Raw genomic sequence first — 22088 nt, 5'->3', positions numbered from 1 at the left:
ATTTTGCTTGTCATCTAACATGATTTAAAAAGGTAATAGAAGAAAAACCTATCGTGTTTACCCATATTTCTGCTTACTGTCATCTTTCTTCCTTTTGATGTTTCAGGGTTCTTCTTGTATCATTTCCTTTTGGTTTAGAGAACTTGCTTTAGCTGTTCTTTTACCATAGACCTGGTGATGACAGATTCTCTTAGTTTTTCTTCATCTGAGATTGTCTTGATTTCCCCTTTATTTCTAAAGTATATATCTACCGGCATATGATTGTGGGTCGACAGTTCTTTGAATGCTTGAAAAATATTGTATTACCTGTCCTTCATAGCTTCTGATGAGAAATATACTGTCATTCTTATTGTTTTTCCCTTTTAGATAAGATCTTGTTTTTTCTGGCTGCTTTGAAGAATTTTTCCTATTCCTTTTTAATTTTTTTCTGTTTCTGTCTCTTTAGTTTTAGAAGTTTAATGATGTATCTTGGCATGGATATTTTTTATTTTATCCTGTTTGTGTTTTGCTCAGCTTATATCTTTTGCTCAATTGGGAAATTTTCTGCCATTATTTTTTCAAGTACTTTTTCAGCTCCACCCTCTTTTTTTTCTTCTTCAAGGACACTAATGGCATGAATGTTAGATCTTTTGTATATTCTCATAGGTCTTACAGCTCCATTTATTTTTATTGGTGTATTTTTTCTGTATTGTTCAGATTATGTAGTTTTTATTTTTCTGTCCTCTACTTCACTGATTCATTTCTCTGCCCCTGCCAGTCTGCTGTCGAGCCCAGGCACTGAGCTTTCGTTTCGGCTATTGCATTTTTTTCAGTTCTAAAATTTCTATTTGGTTCTTCTTTATATCTGCTATTTCTTTTCTGAGACTTTCTGTTTCTTTGTTGAGGGTTTCTATAGTTTTCATTTGTTTCAAGTATGTTCCTAATTACTTCTTGAAAGTTTTTTTGTTTTGTTTTACATAAAAACCCAGTGCCGTCGAACACGGACACTTTAAAATCTTGTCAAATAATTCTAACATCTCTGTCATCTTGGTCTTAACATCTTGGTTTTTTCATTCAGTTTAAACTTCCTGGTTCTTATGATATTTGACTGAAACGTAGACATTTTGGGTATTCTTTTGGAGACTGGATCTTATTTTAACTTTCTATAGCAAGCTTTTTTGATACTACTCCAGTAGGGAAAATGGGGCACCACCTTATTACTTCAAGAGAGAGAACTCCACTTGGCCTTTGTTGATACCCAAGGTAGGGCTCCTTATTATTGCTGGGCCTGGGTGGGACATCTGGCTTTCCAGGATTGCCTCATTACTGCTTCCTAGGTGGCTTCCAATTACACCTCGGGGGTGGAGTGTGATTTCTTTACTGCTAAGTGTGCGTAAAAGCCCTGACTTTCCAGTAGTTCTATTCTAACACCATCCCAGTGGGAGAAGGAGGAGACTTAACTTCATCACTGGTGTGTGGGAATGGAAGTGCAGGCTCTCCACACTGGTTCCACTGACACTGTGAGGAGATGGGGGACTTGTTACCACCTGCAGGGGTGATTTTATTCTTTTATAGCACTGCAGCCAAGGAAGCTAGGGGTTAGGGAGGGTGCTTTGTTACAGCCTCATGAGAATAGAAGTCTAGATTCCTCACAGTCTGTGCTTGAATAGGTGGGAGGAGGGTCACACATTTTTCTGAGTGGTTAAAAGTTTTCTGTCTTGTTAGACTTCCCCTTTCATGTTCCTTTGGCTATGGAGAATAGACTTTTTGGGGTCTTTTTTTTTTTTTTTGGCATATTTTTAATGAAATTCAAGATGTTCCTATTTTCCATACTGTATGTGGAATTTGAGAAGGCAGAGAAGTAGGACATGGAGAGAAATAGGATACATTTTATGACAAGGAGAAGCATATAGCAACAAATGAGAAATATGGTGATCAGCTGTTCTGTAAGCATAAAATAATGCCTATTGTATTAGATCCCAGGCAAAGGATATTTGAGTGGCATATTAATCCATGCTCTGTAGCAAGTGTATGACATGCAGGGTCTTTTTTAAGATTCAGAGTTGACGTTAGAAGAGTTCTTCTATATTGATGTGAAGTAATGATGCCTGACCTTGTGATTACTGTGCACATATCATCCACCAACTCCCTGTAAAGTCCATCTTTTTTGCCTCTTGATTAATGAATATAAATGATAACAGAATTAAAACCACCCCATCAACAGTATAACCCTTAGTCTAGATCAAGGGTGGCCGAGAAATATTATTCCCAGATGATCATTAACTATAAAAAAGAAAAATTAAAATAGTGAAAGTCACTAAGAAGTCTTTTAGACATTATTCTTTTTACTGAAGTTGTTATAAGTGTTAATAAAGGAACTTGTGAATGTTCATCAGATATTGGTTCTTGTTTTGTAGCCAGATACGTCATAATAATAAAGTATTTCTATTTCTCCTTTAGCTCTATTGGCTTAGCAAAAGCAGCCCTAGAAGCAATCAATGGATTCAACCTTTTTGGCAATCAGGTAAAAAAAAAATTTTTTTTTTGCATATTTATTTGATTTGTGTGTTATTAATTTTGGCCAGTCATGAAAAAGCCCTTTCCTGAAATTCCTATACCCATGCTTGAGTAATTTTTCCTTTGAAAATTATCAGTTAAATTCTAGTTTTCTTAACTAAATTTGTTGCTTAAATTAAAAAAAAAAAATCTCTTGGTAGAGAATTCTTATTTTCTTTGCTCAGTACATTCTTTCCCTATGCTCTTTTCTTGAGGCTTTTACATTTTAAATATTCCTGGACTTATACCATTTGTTTTCCTTGTCAGTTCTCATGTTGGTTTTTATTTAATGTTTATCTTATACAGGTGGGAATTTCTGTAATGTGTGTAGCCACAGAATTGAAAATTCTGTCCTAGCTTTACCCTCTGCTGACCAACTATAATCAGATATCTAAAATCTTATTTTTGCTGGGGATAAAAGGTTTACCTTATATATTCTTAAGATCTTTTAGCCAGTTTCTACACCAAAAGAAACTAAACTAGTGAAGTCACTGTGGGATCGAGATGTCAGTGGAGGGGAGTAAACTGTAGAAATACAGGACACTCATCTGAATCAAGAAGTAGGGTAATTTTCTGTAGCAATTTCTGTAAAGATTCCTAAGATGGCAAGGCAATGCAAAATTTCCAAGTGATGTTTTAATTAATCCTAAACGGTTGAAATGCTAAGTCAGTAGCGATACATTTTAGGAACTTATGTGTACATGCAAAGAAGTGACATTTTTTTCTGGCGGTTAATATGCTATATAGTCAATCTTGGATTTAAACAAAGTTTCAAACACTACCATCTCTCTTCCCCTCCCTATATATATATACAAATTCCCTTTTCCTCTTACCCCAGCTTCCCCTGGAAGATAGGCTCCGGTTACATCCAGGACATGAGACAGAAACCACATCAAGAATGACCACAGACATGAAGGGAAAGAGGAGAGTGCCACCTCATTTTGGGTGCCCAAAAGGTGACTCTGGGTCACCTACTTCCGAAACTCCTCGTCCCCTCTCAAGACCTCTGACTGGGGAATTGGAGAGACTAAAACTTGCATGGGTTAAGGAGTATGTGAGCCTACCACAAATCAAGAGTCTTAGTATGATGTCCCCCACCCCTAACCCTGCAGATTCTCTATGCCTGATCAATGCCACTGTGTCAAATGCCACCGTGTCAACATTTCTCCCTCCCTGGAAGAGTCAACATACTCATGGAAATCGCACATGTATCTTCAATACTTTTCATTTCCCTTTCACCCCTGTCTCACTCTTGATACATTCAAATGTACATACATACATATATACATGCATGCATACATGTATACATATCCTTAGATATAGGAAGGTGATATGGCATAGAGGAATGGTATTGTACTGGGAGTCAGGAGGCTTAGGATCACTGTCTATGCTGACCACCATCAGTGAGCTCTGTGACTTTGGCTATCTAAGTCTTGGCTTCCTCATCTAAAAAGCGGAGATATCAATAATAGGACCTAACACAAGGTTCTCATGTGAATAAAAGGATTAGTTAGCATCATGCTTGGCACAGAGTGAACACTCAATAAATGTCATCTTTTGTTGTTTTTAAGTTTGGATCATTCAAATGGGCAATGGACTAAATGACCTCTAGAGAGGATCTCAAAGAGACTCAGAGGAGTCATAGACCAAGCCTGAGGTGTTGCAGGATCAGCATGGAAAGATACTGAGCTCACTCCTGCCTTCCATGGCACATCAGATAGGGGGCTGGATGGAGCTGTGTCTACTAGTAGTTGGTTCTTTTTTGCAATTGTACCACCTCCTTTGAACTGTCCAAGTCTTAGTGTATGTTGCTTACGTATTTAGAACACACCCACTCCACCCACAGTTATACCCATACACAGGCATTCAGTGAATCTCTCTTAATTCTACTTCTCTTTCAGGGCCCTGCCCTAGAGAAACTATTCCCAAGAAGCTTTCGTGGATCACTCAGCCATAACTCTGAAAGCACTGAAATGCTTTACTACAAATTCTGGTTCTGAGTTATATATGTACTGCTGGTATTGTACCTGAGTACCAGAGTTTCTCAACCTTGACTACACACTGAAATCAGTTGAGGAATTAAAAATATATATATATATCTGTGTATGTACATATATATACACAGACACACGTATATGTGTGTATGTGTGTATATATACACACACATATATGTGTATATATATACACACACTCATGCCTGGGCTCCACCCCTAGAGATTCTGATTTAATTGGCATGAAGATTTTTCAAAACCCTCCAGGACTATAATGTGCAGCCAAGGATGAGAACAACAGCTCTAAGCAGAGTTAAATTCTTGATCTTGTTTGTTGGTGTTGTTAAAAAAAAATTGGTGTTGTTAGGTGCCGTCAAGTCAGTTTCCACTTAAAGCAACCATATAGAACAGAGTAGAACTGTCCGATAGGGTTTCCAAGGAGCTAATGGTGGATTCAAACTGCCGACTTTTTTGGTTAGCAGCCATAGCTCGCCATAGCTGTTAACCACTGTGCCATTGGGGCTCCTGATCTTGTTTAGGTTATATCCATTTCCAACACTGCTATGCATCAAATGCTTGCTGAGTTGGCTACCCATTGATTATTTTAGGTAGAAATACAGACAATGAATGTCTTATTCCTTGAGCCACACAGATGCCACATGTTGCCAGTAGATCCTCTCCATCTTCCTTTTTTTTCAGAATAGTATCAGAGAGTGGCCTAGTTTTACAAGTTCCCTTTCATCTTTGTTTCTGGTGTGGAAAATTGCAGAAACCTAACTTTGAACACGTAAAAATTTCCCCCTCTACAGCAGTTAAATTAAAAATGTGCCTGCTAAACAGTACCACATTTAAAAGTGCATATGATCTTTTTTTTTTTTATGATCTTTTTAGTGTTTAATCATCTTATCTCCCATGTACTTAAAAGAGCTGTGGTATAATTAAAAGCCAGTGGCTGGGAAAAGAATCGACATAACAAATATTTCTCTCCAAACAAAAACTCAGTAGTAATTTTTGAGCTTTTGAAGGAGGAGCCCACTTCACAGACAGCATGCAAACCTTGCCGTTCGCCCTTTTGTGCTTCAGCATAAGAGATAAGAGAAGCCTTAAAGTTGGGTTTATGCGGATTGTTGGCTGGAGGGCGCCTGCAGCTTTGGTCGTGATTCTTTTGCTGTCCTACACGTTCTGTCTTCCTTTTTTTTTTTTTTTTTAAACCAGACTTTGCTTATTATTCAAGAATAAAAATCATATAAATCTTCATTGTGAAACTGTTTTCAACGATTATTTTTCTGTAGGGCACCATCTAAAAAGAAAACGCGATAAGATGATCTAACTTATTTCATGATTTGTTTACAGTAAAGGCTAATTTGGGGCAGAGCCACCTTTAGAAACAGACTCATTTAACCCTTAGTGTCGACAATCATGTATTTCCTCCTGGTCTCAGATCTATTCTATATAAATATAGTAACAAATATATTTACATATTTTAATAATATATAAATAATATTTGAAAACATTTAAATAGCAATGTTTAAAGAAATGATAGTTTCCACTCAGCAAATGTCATAGACATGGTTAAACAACAAATTGTGATCTCCAGGTTTGAGTCTCAGCTCTGCTTTTCTGAGACCCTGAGAATTAATGCTGGGCTCCCATCTCTGTAGTTTGAAAATTCCTTTAACCGTATATAAGCAGAATATTCTGTAAAGAAGAGAGAGTCTTGGCTTATGAGAAGGGCTGCTAGAAGCTACTTCTGGCTCAGTAGGTAAAAGTTGGCTAGTCATACACCCATTGCCACCACAGCCGTTCCCATCAATGGCTATTCTTTCTAGAAGAATACCGCTCTCCAGGCTCTGCCACAGTTAAGGGGCAGGGCAGCCTAATGCTGAACTGGGGAAGAAAATTTAATTGTGGTTTTGTGCAGTAGTGTTACTTCCAGAAGAAGAAAGAAAAGACCGTGTACGGTAGATACACTAATCAGTCTCAAAGGGCACTCAGGAAAGTGGTTAACCGGGAAAAGACTCAGACAATGCTACACATCATTTCACTTTGAACTGAGTTAAATGAGATCGGTAATGTCTTATGGTCACAATGGCACCCTCAGCCTCAAAGACCATCTCAGAAGTGCTTGTTGTGGACATGGGCGCTCGGGGGGATGTGGAGTGTCCAGTGCAGCCCCTTCCTACCACTGGGGCTCCAAACTCCATGACAGTGGGCTGGTAGAATCATCTTGTAGTCCACGTACAAGGACAAAAACCATCCCAGAAACTCAGCGTGGGGGTAAAGTTTGAGCTGTCAGTCCTAAAACATCTCTTTAGTTGGAGTCAAGGTATTATGGCAGAGCTGTGATGATTTCAGGAAATGAAAGATGAAAATAAAATATCCAAGGTTAATAAGATACCCCGTAGTGACATATATATGTAAAACATCCTTTCATATTCCTGTCTTTAATTGGGGAGATCAAATTACTGACAAATGAGCTGAGACCAGACTCTAAAAGGCTGCTGGCATTATGCAGTGTTCAAAGCTTCCTTTGAAATTCGGAGGCCTGAAATCAGTGTGTCTGATGATTTAAAGTAGGTGATAATTAATCCATGTGTGGGTTCTCCTAGATGACTTTTTAAAAAACTCACTTCTGATTGGAGGTTATCTGCTCATGGTTTAGGGTGAATTTTATCTTCCTGGGTGTCTGGGCCATAGTGCCTGAAGTATGGTGTATTTTTGAAGGAGGACAGCCAGTTAAGGTAGTTAACTAGCTTCAATTTCAGTGTTAAAATCTGGTAACTCTGTGAGGTTTTTTCCCCCATCTGGGCATGTTCCTTGGAGGCTGCCAGTCGAACACAGAGACTTAGATGAATTTAGATGAGCCATTTACTTATGGCCAGAAAGTAGAAGTTGGCTGTTTACATTAATCAGATAATGCTGAGAATTGCCAATTTGCTATTTTACTTCATTATTTATGAATTATCCTTTCTAGACTGTATCTTTTAAAAATCCAATTCAAACCAGGTAAATTTGGCATGTAATTAATTATTATCAGCATAAGGATAATCACGGCCCCCATTATTTTGCGTATTCACAGGCCCCCTTTGCTGTTCTGTCCTAACCGCCCTGCTTACTCCTGTCTCCCCAAGTGCTCCCTGTTTGTTTAACTCTCAGTTCTCCACTGCCAGCCTCTGAGAAACATGACCAAATAGATCCCAACCCTGGGCCTTCCTTCTCCATGCAATGCCCAACCTCTCTATTTTGTATTCCCTTTGTTAGCTCTAGAGGTTGGTTAACCATTTTATTCTTCTATATAAGACGTTTACTTGGCACTTAATCATGTCCTGCCATGTGCAGTCTTTTTTTTTTTAAATAATCATGTTGTTCAGGACTGTGTATCACTTGTGTTAGCCACTTGAGAACAGAGGTCAAGTTCAATTTTGTTTAACTTCCCCACAACAAAGAGCACACAGTAAGTACTCTGCCAATGGCATCTGTTGCATAAAGCTTTGTTGACTAGGTAGGGATGGGACTATGAGACCCTCAAATAATGGGAAAGACGGTTAGCATTATTCTGGTTGTTGAGACAGTCCCATGGATTCCCCATTCGCTTAAATTCACTTGGCAGAGTTAGGACAGGTCAAAATGGCATTCTGAATGAGAAGTCATACTATTTTTGTGAGGTAATATTCGGGTATGAGCATAGGTTAACAGGAAAAATATTTATCTTGTGTTCTGATATTTGATTATAGGACCTAGTGCTACTACATTTTGAAGTTTCCGACTAGGGATGGATTGATTCAAGACATTTTAGTTACAGGGTGAATGCATGTTTGAAGTAGTAGAATTGGGGTGAGGTTTAGAAGGTAATATTGAAGAAACATGAAATTTATGATTCTTCACTTTTCCATTTCCTTGTATTTTTTTTTATACTTTTTATTCTGCTTTAAGTGAAAGTTTACAAATCAAATCAGTCTCTCACACAAAAACCCACATACACCTTGCTACACACTCCCAATTACTCTCCCCCTAATGAGACAGCGCGCTCTCTCCCTCCACTCTCTTTTTCTGTCCTTTTTGCCAGCTTCTAACCCCCTCCACCCTTTCAGCTCCCCTCCAGGCAGGAAATGCCAACATAGTCTCAAGTGTCCACCTGATTCAAGAAGCTCACTCCTCAGCAGCATCCCTCTCCAACCCATTGTCCAGTCCAATCCATGTCTGGAGAGTTGGCTTCGGGAATGGTTCCTATCCTGGGCCAACAGAAGGTCTGGGCGCCATGACCACCGGGCTGCTTCTAGTCTCAGTCAGACCATTAAGTCTGGTCTTATGAGAATTTGGGGTCTACATCCCACTGCTCTTCTGCTCTCTCAGGGGTTCTCTGTTGTGTTCCCTGTCAGGGGTGTCACCGGTTATAGCCAGGCACCATCTAGTTCTTCTGGTCTCAGGATGATGTAGTCACTGGTTCCTGTGGCCCTTTCTGTCTCTTGGGCTCATAATCGCCTTGTGTCCTTGGTGTTCTTCATTCTCCTTTGATCCACGTGGGTTGAGACCAAGTGATGCATCTTAGATGGCTGCTTGCTGCCGTTTAAGACTCCAGATGCCACTCTTCAAAATGGGATGCAGAGTGTTTTCTTAATAGATTTTATTATGCCGATTGACTTAGATGTCCCCTGAAACCATAGTCCCTAGACCCCTGCCCCTGCTAGGCTGGCCTTCAAAGCATTCAGTTTATTCAGGAAATTTCTTTACTTTTGGTTTAGTCCAATTGTGCTGACCTCCCCTGTATTGTGTGCTGTCTTTCCCTTCACCTAAAGTAGTTCTTACCTACTATCTCATTAGTGAATGCCCCTCTGACACCCTCCCTCCCCCCTTTCCTAACCACAAAAGAATGTTTTCTTCTCAGTTTAAACTATTTCTCAAGTTCTTATAATAGTGGTCTTATACACTGTTTGTCCTTTTGCAACTGACTAATTTCACTCAGCATAATGCCTTCCAGGTTACTCCATGTTATGAAATGTTGTTGCGTAGTATTCCATTGTGTGAATATACCGTAATTTACCCATTCGTCCATTGATGGGCACCTTGGTTGCTTCCATTGTTTTGCTATTGAAAACAGTGCTGCACTAAACATGGGTGTGCATATTCTGTTCGTATAAAGGCTCTTATTTCTCTAGGATATATTCCAAGGAGTGGGATTGCTGGATCTTATGGTAGTTCTATTTCCAGCTTTTTAAGGAAGCGCCAAGTCGATTTCCAAAGTGGTTGTACCATTTGACATTCCCACCAGCAGTGTAGAAGTGTTCCAGTCTCTCCACAGCCTCTCCAACATTTATTATTTTGTGCTTTTTGGAATAATGCCAGCCTTGTTGGAGTGAGATGAAATCTCATTGTAGTTTTGATCTGCATTTCTCTAATAGCTAATGATCGTGAACATTTCCTCATGTATCTGTTAGCTACCTGAATGTCTTCTTTAGTGAAGTGTCTATTCATATCTTTTGCCCATTTTTTAATTCGGTTATGTATCTTTTTGCACTTGAGTTTTTGCAGTATCATGTAGATTTTAGAGATCAGGTGCTGATCAGAAATGTCATAGCTAAAAACTTCTTCCCAATCTGTAGGTAGTCTTTTTACTCTTTTGGTGAAGTCTTTGGATGAGCATAAAAAAAAAAAAGCATAGGTGTTTGATTTTTAGGAGCTCCCAGTTATCTAGTTTTTCATCTATATTCTTAATAATGTTTTATATACTCTTTTTGCCATTTTTTTTCTTTTATGCCATGTTTTAGGGCTTCTAACGTTGTCCGTGTTTTTTCTTTCATGATCTTTCTCGTTTTAGATTTCATATTCAGGTCTTTGATCCATTTTGAGCTAGTTTTTGTGCATGGAGTGAGGTGTGGGTCTTGTTTCATTTTTTTGCACATTGTTATCTAGTTATGCCAGCACCATTTGTTAAAAAGAGGGTCTTTTCCCCATTTAACTGTTTTGGGGCCTTTGTCAAATATCAGCTGCTCATATGTGGATGGATTTATGTCTGGATTCTCAATTCTGTTCCATTCGTCCATGTATCTGCTGTTGTACCAGTACCAGGCTGTTTTGACTACCGTGGCTGTAGAATAGGTTCTAAAATCACGTAAAGTAAGGCCTCCCACTTTGTTCTTCTTTTTCACTAATGCCATGTTTATCTGGGGCCTCTTTCACTTCCATATGAAGTAGGTGATTTGTTTCTCCATCTCATTAAAAAATGTCCTTGGGATTTGGATTGGAATTGCATTAAATGTACAGATCGCTTTTGGTAGAATAGACATTTTAATAATGTTAAGTCTTCCTATCCACGAGCAAGGTATATTCTTCCACTTATGTAAGTCTCTTTTGGTTTCTTGCAGAAGTGTACTGTAGTTTTCTTTGTATAAGTCTTTTACATCTCTGATAAGATTTATTCCTAAATATTTTATCTTCTTCAGGGCTACTGTAAATGGCATTGATTTGGTGATTTCCTCTTTGATGTTCTTTTTGTTGGTGTAGCGGAATCCAACTGATTTTTGTATGTTTCTTGAATCCTGATACCCTGCTGAACTCTTCTATTAGTTTCAGTAGTTTTCTGGAGGATTCCTTAGGGTGTTCTGTGTATAAGATCATGTCATCTGCAAATAGAGATACTTTTACTTCTTCCTTGCCAATCTGGATGCCCTTTATTTCTTTATCTAGCCTAATTGCTCTGGCTAGGACTTCCAGCACAATGTTGAATAAGAGTGGTGATAAAGGGCATCCTTTTCTGGTTCCCGATCTCAGTGGAAAGGTTTTCAGGCTGTCTCCATTTAGGGTGATGTTGGCTGTTGGCTTTGTATAAATGCCTTTTATTATGATGAGGAATTTTCCTTCTATTCCTATTTTGCTGGAAGTTTTTATCATGAATGAGTGTTGAACTTTGTCAAAGGCCTTTTCTGCATCATTGATAAAATCATGTGATTCTTTTGTTTTATTTACGTGGTGGATTACATTAATAGTTTTTCTAATGTTGAACCATCCCTGCATATTTGGTATGAATCCCACTTGGTCATGGTGAATTATTTTTTTGATATGTTGTTGAATTCTATTGGCTAGAATTTTGTTGAGGATTTTTGCATCTACATGCATGAGGATTATAAGTCTATAATTTCCTTTTCTTGTGGTGTCTTTCCCTGGTTTTGGTATCAGGGGTATGGTGGCTTCATAGAATGAGTTTGGTAGTGTTCTGTCCTTTTCTATGCTCCAAAATACCTTTAGTAGTAGTGGTGTTAACTATTCTCTGAAAGTTTCCTAAAACTCTGCAGTGAAGCTATCTGGACCAGGGCTTTTGTGTGTGTGTGTGTTGGGAGTTTTTTCATTACCTTTTCAATCTCTTCTTTTGTTACGGGTCTATTTAGTTGTTCTACCTGTTTGTGTTGGTTTAGGTAGGTAGTGTGTTTCTAGGAATTCATCCATTTCTTCTAGGTTTCCAAATTTGTTTGAGTATAGTTTTTTATAGTAATCTGATATGATTTTTTTTAATTTCAGTTGGGTCTGTTGTAGTATTGCCCATCTCATTTCTTATTCAGGTTATTTGGTTCCTTACCTGTTTTTCTGTTTTCAGTTTGGCCAGTGGTTTATCAATTTTGTTGATTTTTTTCAAAAAACCAGTTTTTCGTCTTGTTAACTCTTTAATTGTTTTCCAGTTTTCTATTTCATTTAGTTCAGCTCTAATTTTTATTATTTGTTTTCTTCTGGTGCCTGTGGGTTTCTTTTGTTGCTCTCTTTCTATTTGTTCAAGTTGTAGGGATAATTCTTTGATTTTGGCCTTTTCTTCTTTTTGGATGTGTGCATTTATTGACATAAATTGGCCTCTGAGCACTGCTTTTGCTGTGTCCCAAAGGTTCTGATAGGAAATGTTTTCATTCTCTTTGGATTCTCTGAATTTCTTTATTCCATCCTTGATGCCTTCTATAATCCAGTCTTTTTTGAGCAGGGTATTGTTCAGTTTCCAAGTGTTTGCTTTCTTTCCCCTGCTTTTCCTGTTACTGATTTCCACTTTTATGGCCTATGGTCAGAGAAGATGCTTTGTAATATTTCAATGTTTTAGATGCTGCTAAGGCTTGCTTTAAGACCTAATATGTGGTCTATTCTAGAGAATGTTCCATGTGCACTAGAAAAAAAAGTATACTTGGTTGCTGTTGGGTGGAGTGTTCTCTATATGTCTACGAGGTCAAGTTGGTGGATTGTGGCATTTAGATCTTCCATGTCTTTTTTGAGCTTCTTTCTGGATGTCCTGTCCTTTACCAAAAGTGGTGTGTTGAAGTCTTCAATTATTATTGTGGAGCTGTCTATCTCACTTTTTAGTGCGGATAGAGTTTGTTTTATGTATCTTGCAGCCCTTTCACTGGGTGCATAAATTTTTAATATGGTTACATCTTCTTGGTGTATTGTCCATTTAGTCATTATATAGTGTCCTTCCTTATCCTTCCTGATGGATTTAACTTTAAAGTCTATTTTGTCAGAAGTTAATATTGCCACTCCTGCTCTTTTTTGATTGTTGTTTGCTCGATATATTTTTTTCCATCCTTTGAGTTTTAGTTTGTGTCTCTAAGTCTAAGGTGTGTCTCTTGTAGGCAGCATATGGACGGATCTTGTTTTTTAATCCATTCTGCCACTCTCTGTCTCTTTATTGGTGCATTTAGTCCATTTACATTCAGGGTAATTATGGATAGGTATGAATTTAGTGCAGTCATTTTGATGTCCTTTTTTGTGTTGTTGACAGTTTCTTTTTCCCACTTGATTTTATGTACTAAGTAGATTTTCTTTATATATTGTCCTTTCCTCATACTTGTTGTTGTTGATTTTGTTTCTGCTGAGTCTGTATTTTTTCCTTGTATTTTATTTTTTATCTCTATTTTTTTTAATAATTTTTATTGAGCTTTAAGTGAATGTTTACAAATCAAGTCAGTCTGTCACATATAAGCTTATATACACCTTACTCCACACTCCCACTTACTCTCCCCCTAATGAGTCAGCCCTTCCAGTCTCTCCTTTCGTGACAATTTTGCAAGTTTCTAACCCTCTCTACCCTCCTATCTCCCCTCCAGACAGGAGATGCCAACACAGTCTCAAGTGTCCACCTTTACTGTTTTAATGCTGTCTTCTTTTATATAATAACACTGCTGTTAACCCTGTTTTGGGCTTTTTTTTTTTTTTAATCTTGCTTTGTTTTTTTGGATTTCCCTGTCTGGGCTGACTTCTGGTTGCTCCACCCATTGTTCTAGTCTTGATACCTGATATTGATTTTCTAACCAAAGAACTCCCTTCAGTATTTCTTGTAGTTTTGGTTTGGTTTTTACGAATTCCCCAAACTTGTATTTATCTTGAAATATCTTTATTTCACCTTCATATTTAAGAGACAGTTTTTCTGGATATATGATTCTTGGCAGGCAATTGTTTTCCTTCAATTTTTTATATATGTCATCCCGTTGCCTTCTTGCCTGCATGGTTTCTGCTGAGTAGTCCGAGCTTATTTTATCGACCCTCCTTTGTAGGTGACTTTTCGTTTATCCCTCGCTGCCTTTATAATTCTCTCTTTATCTTTGGTTTTGGCAAGTTTGATTATAACGTGTCTTGGTGACTTTCTTTTAACATCTAGCTTATGTGGAGCTCGATGAGCATCTTGTATAAATATCTTCTCATCTTTCACAATATCAGGGAAGTTTTCTGCCAACAAATCTTCAACAATTTTTTCCGTATTTTCTGTTATCCCTGCCTATTCTGTTATTCCAATTACTCGTAGGTTATTTCTCTTTGTAGAGTCCGACATGATTCTTAAGGCTTCTTCATTTTTTTTAATTCGTTTATCTGATTTTTCTTCAGATATGTTAGTACCAAGTGATTTATCTTCGAGTTCAGAAATTCTAGCTTCTACTTGCTCTATTCCGCTCCTTTGACTTTCTATTGAGTTATCTAATTCTGTAATTTTATTGTTAATCTTCTGAATTTCTGATTGCTGTCTGTCTATGGATTTTCCAGCATATTAAACTTTTCATTATGTTCCTGAATAATCTTTTTAATTTGTTCAGTTGTTTTATCTGTGTGTTCCTTGGCTTGTTCTGCGTATTGCCTCATTTCCTTCCTGATGTCTTGAAGGGTTCTGTATACTAAACTTTTGTATTCTGCATCCGGTAATTCCAGGAACGCACTTTCATCTAGAAGATCCCTGAATTCTTTGTTTTGAGAGCCTATTGAGGTGATCATGGTCTGTTTCTTTATGTGACTTGATATTGACTGTTGTCTCTGAGCCATCTATAAGTTATTGCATTAGTTTATGCTTGCTTACTGTGTCGTAGCTGCTTGCTTTGTTTTGTTTTGGTATACCCACATGGGTGGTTTGAGTGAGCTAGTTGATTATTTTCATCTTTGGAGCTCTGGTGTCCTGTCCCCAGCTGGCTAGAGCTGTTATCAGGTATATCAGTCTAGGAGTCCCTTCAGTTTTCTTGTATGGATTCAGCTGAGGTTTCCAGGTAGCTTATCATCAAGTGTGTGGTACAGGCTGTGTCCTACAGTCTTAGAGGGGCAGTGGTGATTGGCGTATATACTGGTATCTGATTGCATCAAGGGATCACGCTCTGAACAAGGCAGGGGGCTGAGAACTGACCCCTAAATGTCTCTACGGAAAACACGTCTCTGTTCCCTAGAGTGTGCTGGTGGGTGGGTTCTGCAGAGGGACCATGGGCACCCAAAGTTTTTGGTTGGAAGGACTGGGAGATATCAGTTATCTTTGGACCCCTGTCACAGGTGGCTGGGTGACCTGAGTGGAGCTACCAGTCCTTAGGTCCCTGATGTGGGCAAGTGAGGACCTTGTTTAATAGGCAAAGCAATGTCAAATGTCAAAACACACATCTCTCCACTGCACAGCTGAAATAGTTGTAGTTTGCCAACAAGGACCTATTCTTCCAAAATAGGTCTGCACAGGTCCGTGCAGAAGGGAAAGTTGCTCAAGTTTCAGGGACGGTTTATGCCTGGATGGGAGCCACTTCTGTCTTGAGCTCCCCGGTTAATGGAGGTAGCAAATTATCTTTTCCCTCCAGTTGCAAATTTTTTCCTTCCCCAAGGCCGGGAGGATGGCTTTAGGTGCTCCCCAGGGTCTATCTCAGGCCCAGGGATTCAGCCACTGAATCCGGCTTTGGGGTGGGGGGGGGGGGCGCAAGAAAATATACGCAAGTACTTTGCTTTTGTCGAGTTTGCCATTCTTAGGTTCCAGAGGTGTGAGTAGACTGTGTGGCTGGCTTCTTCTCCCTGAGGAAACTGCGGCTAAACACTAGTACTAGCCTGCTGCCCCCTGCTGCTCTGGTAATGGTGCCTGAGGGCTCCCCGCGATTCAGTTCTGGTAACTTCTCTCCACTTCTGAAGAGTCTCTTTCTCCCCCTGCCCCTCTTTTCATTGTCTAAGGTTGCCTTTGATGCTCAGGGCTCCCAGCTGGTCACAAATATACTCATTGTACTTGTTTTTGCTGGTCTTTGTTGTAAAGTGGGTTCGCCAGAAGTGTCTGTCTGTTCCGCCATCTTGGCTCCGCCTCCCATTTCCTTGTATTTTTGAGTATTGTGATGGAAGAAGCCTTTGTATTCCCATTTGATTCTCTTTTTTTCCTAAATATTTAGCTCCCCAGCAAAAGAAAAAACCATGTTTGCTTATAACCTTGCTGTTGAATATAGAATGTACTCTAATGGCTAAAAAGTAAAAAAAAAAATCACTTAATTAGTGTGGAAGATTGCATAACCCAGTGGTTAAAGCATGGCTTCCGTGTCGGAGACTTGATTTTGAGCTGTTGTGATGTTAAACTAAGGCTCAGTTTCCTTTTTGGTAAGATTGGGGTAATAATTGGTTTGAATGAGATAACCTATGTGTGCTGGCACATAGTGAATACCAGCTTCTATTATTTGCATTATTATTTGTGTTCATATTTTAAACCTTTCTTTATGTCCATATTCAGTCTTATAATCAATGTTCTTTATTAGGAATGTGCAATTCATATTAGTTCTTCATCTCTTGTCAAAAATTATTATTAATTGTATATATATTTTGATTGATTAAAAAACAAGGTAAAAATAATAGAAATTTAAAGTAACGTTTATTTTTAGTATGATAAAATTAAGACGTTCATTGAAGGACAGTTAAAAAATTCTAAAAATATAAAAAAAAGAAAATATCTTCTGTAGTCGCACTCTCAAATACAATCAATGTTAATACTTTTTGTGGTATTTCTTACAGTCGAAATTGCAACCATTCTGCATATGCTTTTTTATTAATTAGGGAAACGTTTCTCTCTTCTCATTCCAGGGCTGCTCTTGGTCAGTGATATTTGTGGATCTTGATGCTCACAATCGCAATAGGCAGACCCTGTGCTCACTGTTACCCAGGGAGTCAAGATCTCATGTGAGATGTTTTTACATTAAATTAATATGAGTGTCATTTATGATTTTTATGTGGTTTTATTTTCGTTTCCAAGAAAGTGCTCCTCAGTGGCAGAGGTCTATAAGAGATAATAGGTATCGTTCCTCACTCACTTGGCCTGACTTCCTGGTCTGAGGAGATCTGACTCAGGAATTGAACAGAGTCTTTCATAGGAAATAGCAACACAGACATATTATTTTCCTTGGGGAGGTGGGATGAGGAGGTAGCAACATATTATACCGAAGTGAATCTTTTTGTCGTGGAAGATTAGAAAAATATTTTTTCATAATTTATATTTCTTTTGAGTAAAATTCCCATTCCTTGTTTCTTTTCTGACATTCAATAAGTTTTTCTTTGTCTGACAAGCTTGACTATGCCCATTATCCTATCACTCAAATATAATCTCAGAGTGACAACATTTGGGTATATGTTTCCACATATTTTATGCACGTATATTTTTATTTTGTAAAACTGGAACCATATTGTGCACAACGTTTGGTAACCTAGTTCTGTTAATGAACAAATGTGGACATGCTCCTGTATGAATAAACATATTTCTACAATATGAATTTTAAGCGTTGCTTATTTATTCAACTAATTTTTAGACATTTAGATTGTTTTCTGTTTTTCATAAAATAAACAAAGAATAAATTGTTATAACAAACTAAGTTGTGACACCTAATTCTTGGTGTTCAGTTTTTACACACTGCCTTAATTAATATTTAAAAATTTGAGTCCCGCGTTGAACCTTGAAAATACACTTTGTTAATGAATACAGTTTTAACTCCTCTGTAAGATCATTAATGCTGCCGTGTAAGTGTGCGTCTGTTGCTTGCAGCCCAGCTTCCATGCGGTTAGATGACTTAATTCACCCAATCCCCGTGGTTCTCCCTAAACGTGTTGGTCGCGTCAGTGCTGACACTCTAACTGTGCCCTTTTTCTCATCGCCCAGAACACAGATGCTGCCCTGCTCCCCTGCATCAGTTATCCTGCATTTGCCCTGGATGATGAAGTTCTTTTTGGCCAGACGCTTGATAAAGTGGTTAGAAAATTAAGAGGAAAATATGGATTTAAGCGTTTCTTGAGAGACGGTTATAGAACATCATTGGAAGACCCCAACAGACGCTACTACAAACCAGCTGAAATTAAGGTATCAACCCCACTCCTACCCACCCACCCACACACTCGCAGCATGGCAGATTCAGGAGGCAGACTTCTTGGGTTTGAATTCTGGCTCTGCCTCTTACTAGCTGTGAGGCTGTTGGCAAATTAATTAACCTCTCTGTGTTTAATATGGAGCCCTGGTGGCGCAGTGGTTAAGCATTCAGCTGCTAACCAAAAGGTCGGCAGTTCAGATCTACCAGCTGCTCCTTGGACTGTTCAACTCGGTCCTATAGAGTCACTGTGAGTCAGAATCGACTTGATGGCAGTGGGTTTGGTTTGTGTTTTTGGTGTTTAATATACTTTATTTTTAAAATAATGTAATACCACCCTCCTGAGAATCTTCTGAGAATTAAATGAGTTAATATATATGAAAGTGCTTAAGATAGGGCTTGTCACATAGTGAGTTCTCAGTAAGTGCCCCTTCTGCTTATCATCAGTGAGGCCCATTTGTTCATACTGGGTCATGTTCGTTCATTGAGTGAATCACTTTTCTATTGTATTTTCAGTTCTTGACCTGCCTGCTCCATACTGTTTATCTCATGTAATAGCAAATATCTGTCTGTGGTCCACCTTTCAATCTGCTAGGCAAATCTCTCATTGAAACTGCTGGTCCTTCCCTTCCTTCTTTTCCTGTTCTATTTAGACATGTCTGTTTCAAATATACCCTCTAAAAATGTTTAGTTTTAAAATATTTTACTATTTGACATGTACACACCTACACTACTGTATCCAGGTTTATACTAGCTGTTCTTAAGCCTTCCAGAAAACTATAACTCCCATCCCCGTACTTCCTCCCCCCCCCCGCCCCTCCCCCCAAAAGTAAGCATCCAAGCACATTGCTGAAGAATTTGCTGTAGTGGGATAGATTGAAAATTGTTTGTGTGAGCATGGTCACAACTTTGGCTTAGTCAGTAAAGACACGTAAGTTCCTTTTCTCCATGAATTTGTGTACAGAACATTAGGCAACATTATAGCTTGTGATTTGTTTGGCAATTAACATACCACTCCTTTAAAATGTCACATAAACTTAAGTTCTACAGGACAACCAGGCAAGCTATGTATCATTTCATTTAATTTCACAGTTGACTACTATTTGGGAGTGTTGGGAGCCATTTTATTGTATACATTTTTGAGATTTTACGGCAATCTGCAATGTTGAGTCAAAAGATCCATTTATCTCTTAAACGTCTTTAGATGTTTCTTTTCTGTTTCCTACGTTTCTTGCACTGGTTTACAGCCTTTACATTTGAATTAGACTTCCTACATAGTTTCAACTTTGGATTAGTCCAGCAGACCTTCTGCACTTCTGTAGCTATTGTTGAGCGCCACCAAAGAAAGCCACAAACAGGATGACTAGGTGCCACCTCAAATTCAGGACACCTCCCTTGGTTCAGTCCTTGTCACAATCTTCCCTGCTCTTCAGTCCTGCTGTGTGACACTGCCAGGAACGCCTTTGGAAAGCCTGATTTTTTACCTTTATTACTCAAATCTCGAGACCTTACTTCTTGTTTCCTCTTTTTTTTTTTTTAACTTTGTGTTTTTTAAAATAATTTTTATTGTGCTTTAACTGAAAGTTTACAAATCAAGTCAGTCTCTCACACAAAAACCCATATACACCTTGCTACACACTCCCAATTACTCTCCCCCTAATGAGACAGCCCACTGTCTCCCTCCACTCTCTCTTTTCGTGTCCATTTCGCCAGCTCCTAACTCCCTCCACTCTCTCATCTTCCCTCCAGGCAGGAGATGCCAACATAGTCTCAAGTGTCCACCTGATCCAAGAAGCTCACTCCTCACCAGTATCATTCTCCAACCCATTGTGTAGTCCAAACCATGTCTGAAGAGTTGGCTTCAGGAATTGTTCCTGTCCTGGGCCAACAGAAGGTCTGGGGACCATGACCACTGAGGTCCTTCCAGTCTCAGTTAGACCATTAAGTCTGGTCTTATGAGAATTTGAGGTCTGCATCCCACTGCTCTCCTGCTCCCTCAGGGGTTCTCTGTTGTGTTCTCTGTCAGGGCAGTCATTGGTTGTAGCCGGGCACCATCTAGTCCTTCTGGTCTCAGGATGATGTCGTCACTGGTTCATGTGGCCCTTTCTGTGTCTTGGGCTCGTAATCACCTTGTGTCCTTGGTGTTCTTCATTCTTCTTTGATACAGGTGGGTTGAGACCAATTGATGGATCTTAGATGGGTACTTGCTGGCGTTTAGGACCCCAGACACCACTCTTCAAAGTGGGATGCAGAATGTTTTCTTAATAGATTTTATTATGCCAATTGAATTAGATGTCCCCTGAAACCGTAGTCCCCAGACCCCTGCCCCTGCTAGGCTGGCCTTCAAAGCATTCAGTTTATTCAGGAAACTTCTTTGCTTTTGGTTTAGTCCCATTGTGCTGACCTCACCTGTACTGTGTGCTGTCTTTCCCTTCACCTAAAGTAGTTCTTATCTACTATCTAATTAATAAATGCCCCTCTCCCACCCTCCCTCCCTCCCCCCTCGTGTAACCACAAAAGAATGTTTTCTTCTCAGTTTAAACTATTTCTCAATTTCTTATAATAGTGGTCTTATACAATGTTTGTCCTTTTGCAACTGACTAATTGCACTCAGCATAATGCCTTCCAAGTTCCTTCATATTATGAAATGTTTCACAGATTCCTCACTGTTCTTTATCGATGTGTAGTATTCCATTGTGTGAATATACCATAATTTATTTATCCATTCATCCGTTGATGGGCACCTTGGTTGCTTCCATCTTTTTTCTATTGTAAACAGTGCTGCAGTAAACATGCGTGTGCATATATCTGTTTGTGTAAAGGCTCTTATTTCTCTAGGATATATTCCGCGAGTGGGATTGCTGGATCGTATGGTAGTTCTGTATCTGGCTTTTTAAGGAAGTGCCAAATCGATTTCCAAAGTGGTTGTATCATTTCACATTCCCACCAGCAGTGTATAAGTGTTCTAATCTCTCCACAGCCTTTCCAGCATTTATTATTTTGTATTTTTTTGGATTAATGCCAGCCTTGTTGGAGTGAGATGAAGTCTCATTGTAGTTTTGATCTGCATTTCTGTAATGGCTAATGATCGTGAACATTTCCTAATGTATCTGTTAGCTACCTGAATGTCTTCTTTAGGGGAGTGTCTTTTCATATCTTTTGCCCATTTTTTAATTGGGTTATTTGTCTTTTTGCAGTTGAGTTTTTGGAGTATCATGTAGATTTTAGAGATCAGGCGCTGATCAGAAAAGTCATAGCTAAAAACTTTTTCCCAGTCTGTAGATAGTCTTTTTACTTTTTTGGTGAAGTCTTTGGATGAGCATAGGTGTTTGATTTTTAGGAGCTCCCAGTTATCTAGTTTTTCTTATACATTGTTTATAATGTTTTATATACTGTTTATGCTATGTGTTAGGGCTCCTAACATTGTCCCTATTTTTTCTTCCATGATCCTTATCATTTTAGATTTAACATTTAGGTCTTTGATCCATTTTGAGCTAGTTTTTGTGCATGGAGTGAGGTATGGGTCTTGTTTCATTTTTTTGCAGATTATTATCTAGTTATGCTAGCACCATTTGTTAAAAACACTGTCTTTTCCCCATTTAACTGTTTTGGAGCCTTTGTCAAATATCAGCTGCTCATATGTGGATGGATTTATGTCTGGATTCTCAATTCTGTTCCATTCGTCCATGTATCTGCTGTTGTACCAGTACCAGGCTGTTTTGACTACCGTGGCTGTAGAATAGGTTCTAAAATCAGGTAAAGTAAGGCCTCCCACTTTGTTTTTCTTTTTCACTAATGCCATATTTATCCGGGGCCTCTTTCACTTCCGTATGAAGTTGGTGATTTGTTTCTCCATCTCATTAAAGAATTTCCTTGGAATTTTGATTGGAATTGCATTAAATGTACAGATTGATTTTGGTAGAATAGACGTTTTTATAATGTTAAGTCTTCCTATCCACAAGCAAGGTATGTTCTTCCACTT

At 38.6% G+C, this 22088-nt stretch overlaps 1 protein-coding gene across 4 annotated transcripts in view; it reads left to right on the top strand.

The window, feature by feature from the left end:
* The window catches only part of PHKB (phosphorylase kinase regulatory subunit beta), a 257076-nt gene that overhangs the window by 116712 nt on the left and 118276 nt on the right, over nucleotides 1–22088 (top strand). For all 4 annotated transcript variants that reach the window (XR_007514667.1, XM_049864306.1, XM_049864304.1 and 1 more), the window contains 3 exons: nucleotides 2440–2503; nucleotides 16839–16934; nucleotides 17905–18102. Coding sequence is in view for 3 of the 4 variants with exons in the window: in XM_049864306.1 (XP_049720263.1) it covers nucleotides 2440–2503; nucleotides 16839–16934; nucleotides 17905–18102 (358 nt within the window). In the remaining variant the exon portion in view is untranslated. The remainder of the gene's footprint in view (nucleotides 1–2439; nucleotides 2504–16838; nucleotides 16935–17904; nucleotides 18103–22088) is intronic.

The sequence above is a fragment of the Elephas maximus genome, chromosome 21 (assembly GCF_024166365.1).
Source record: "Elephas maximus indicus isolate mEleMax1 chromosome 21, mEleMax1 primary haplotype, whole genome shotgun sequence".
NCBI classification, from domain to species: domain Eukaryota; kingdom Metazoa; phylum Chordata; class Mammalia; order Proboscidea; family Elephantidae; genus Elephas; species Elephas maximus.
This window is presented reverse-complemented; position numbering and strand designations above follow the sequence as displayed.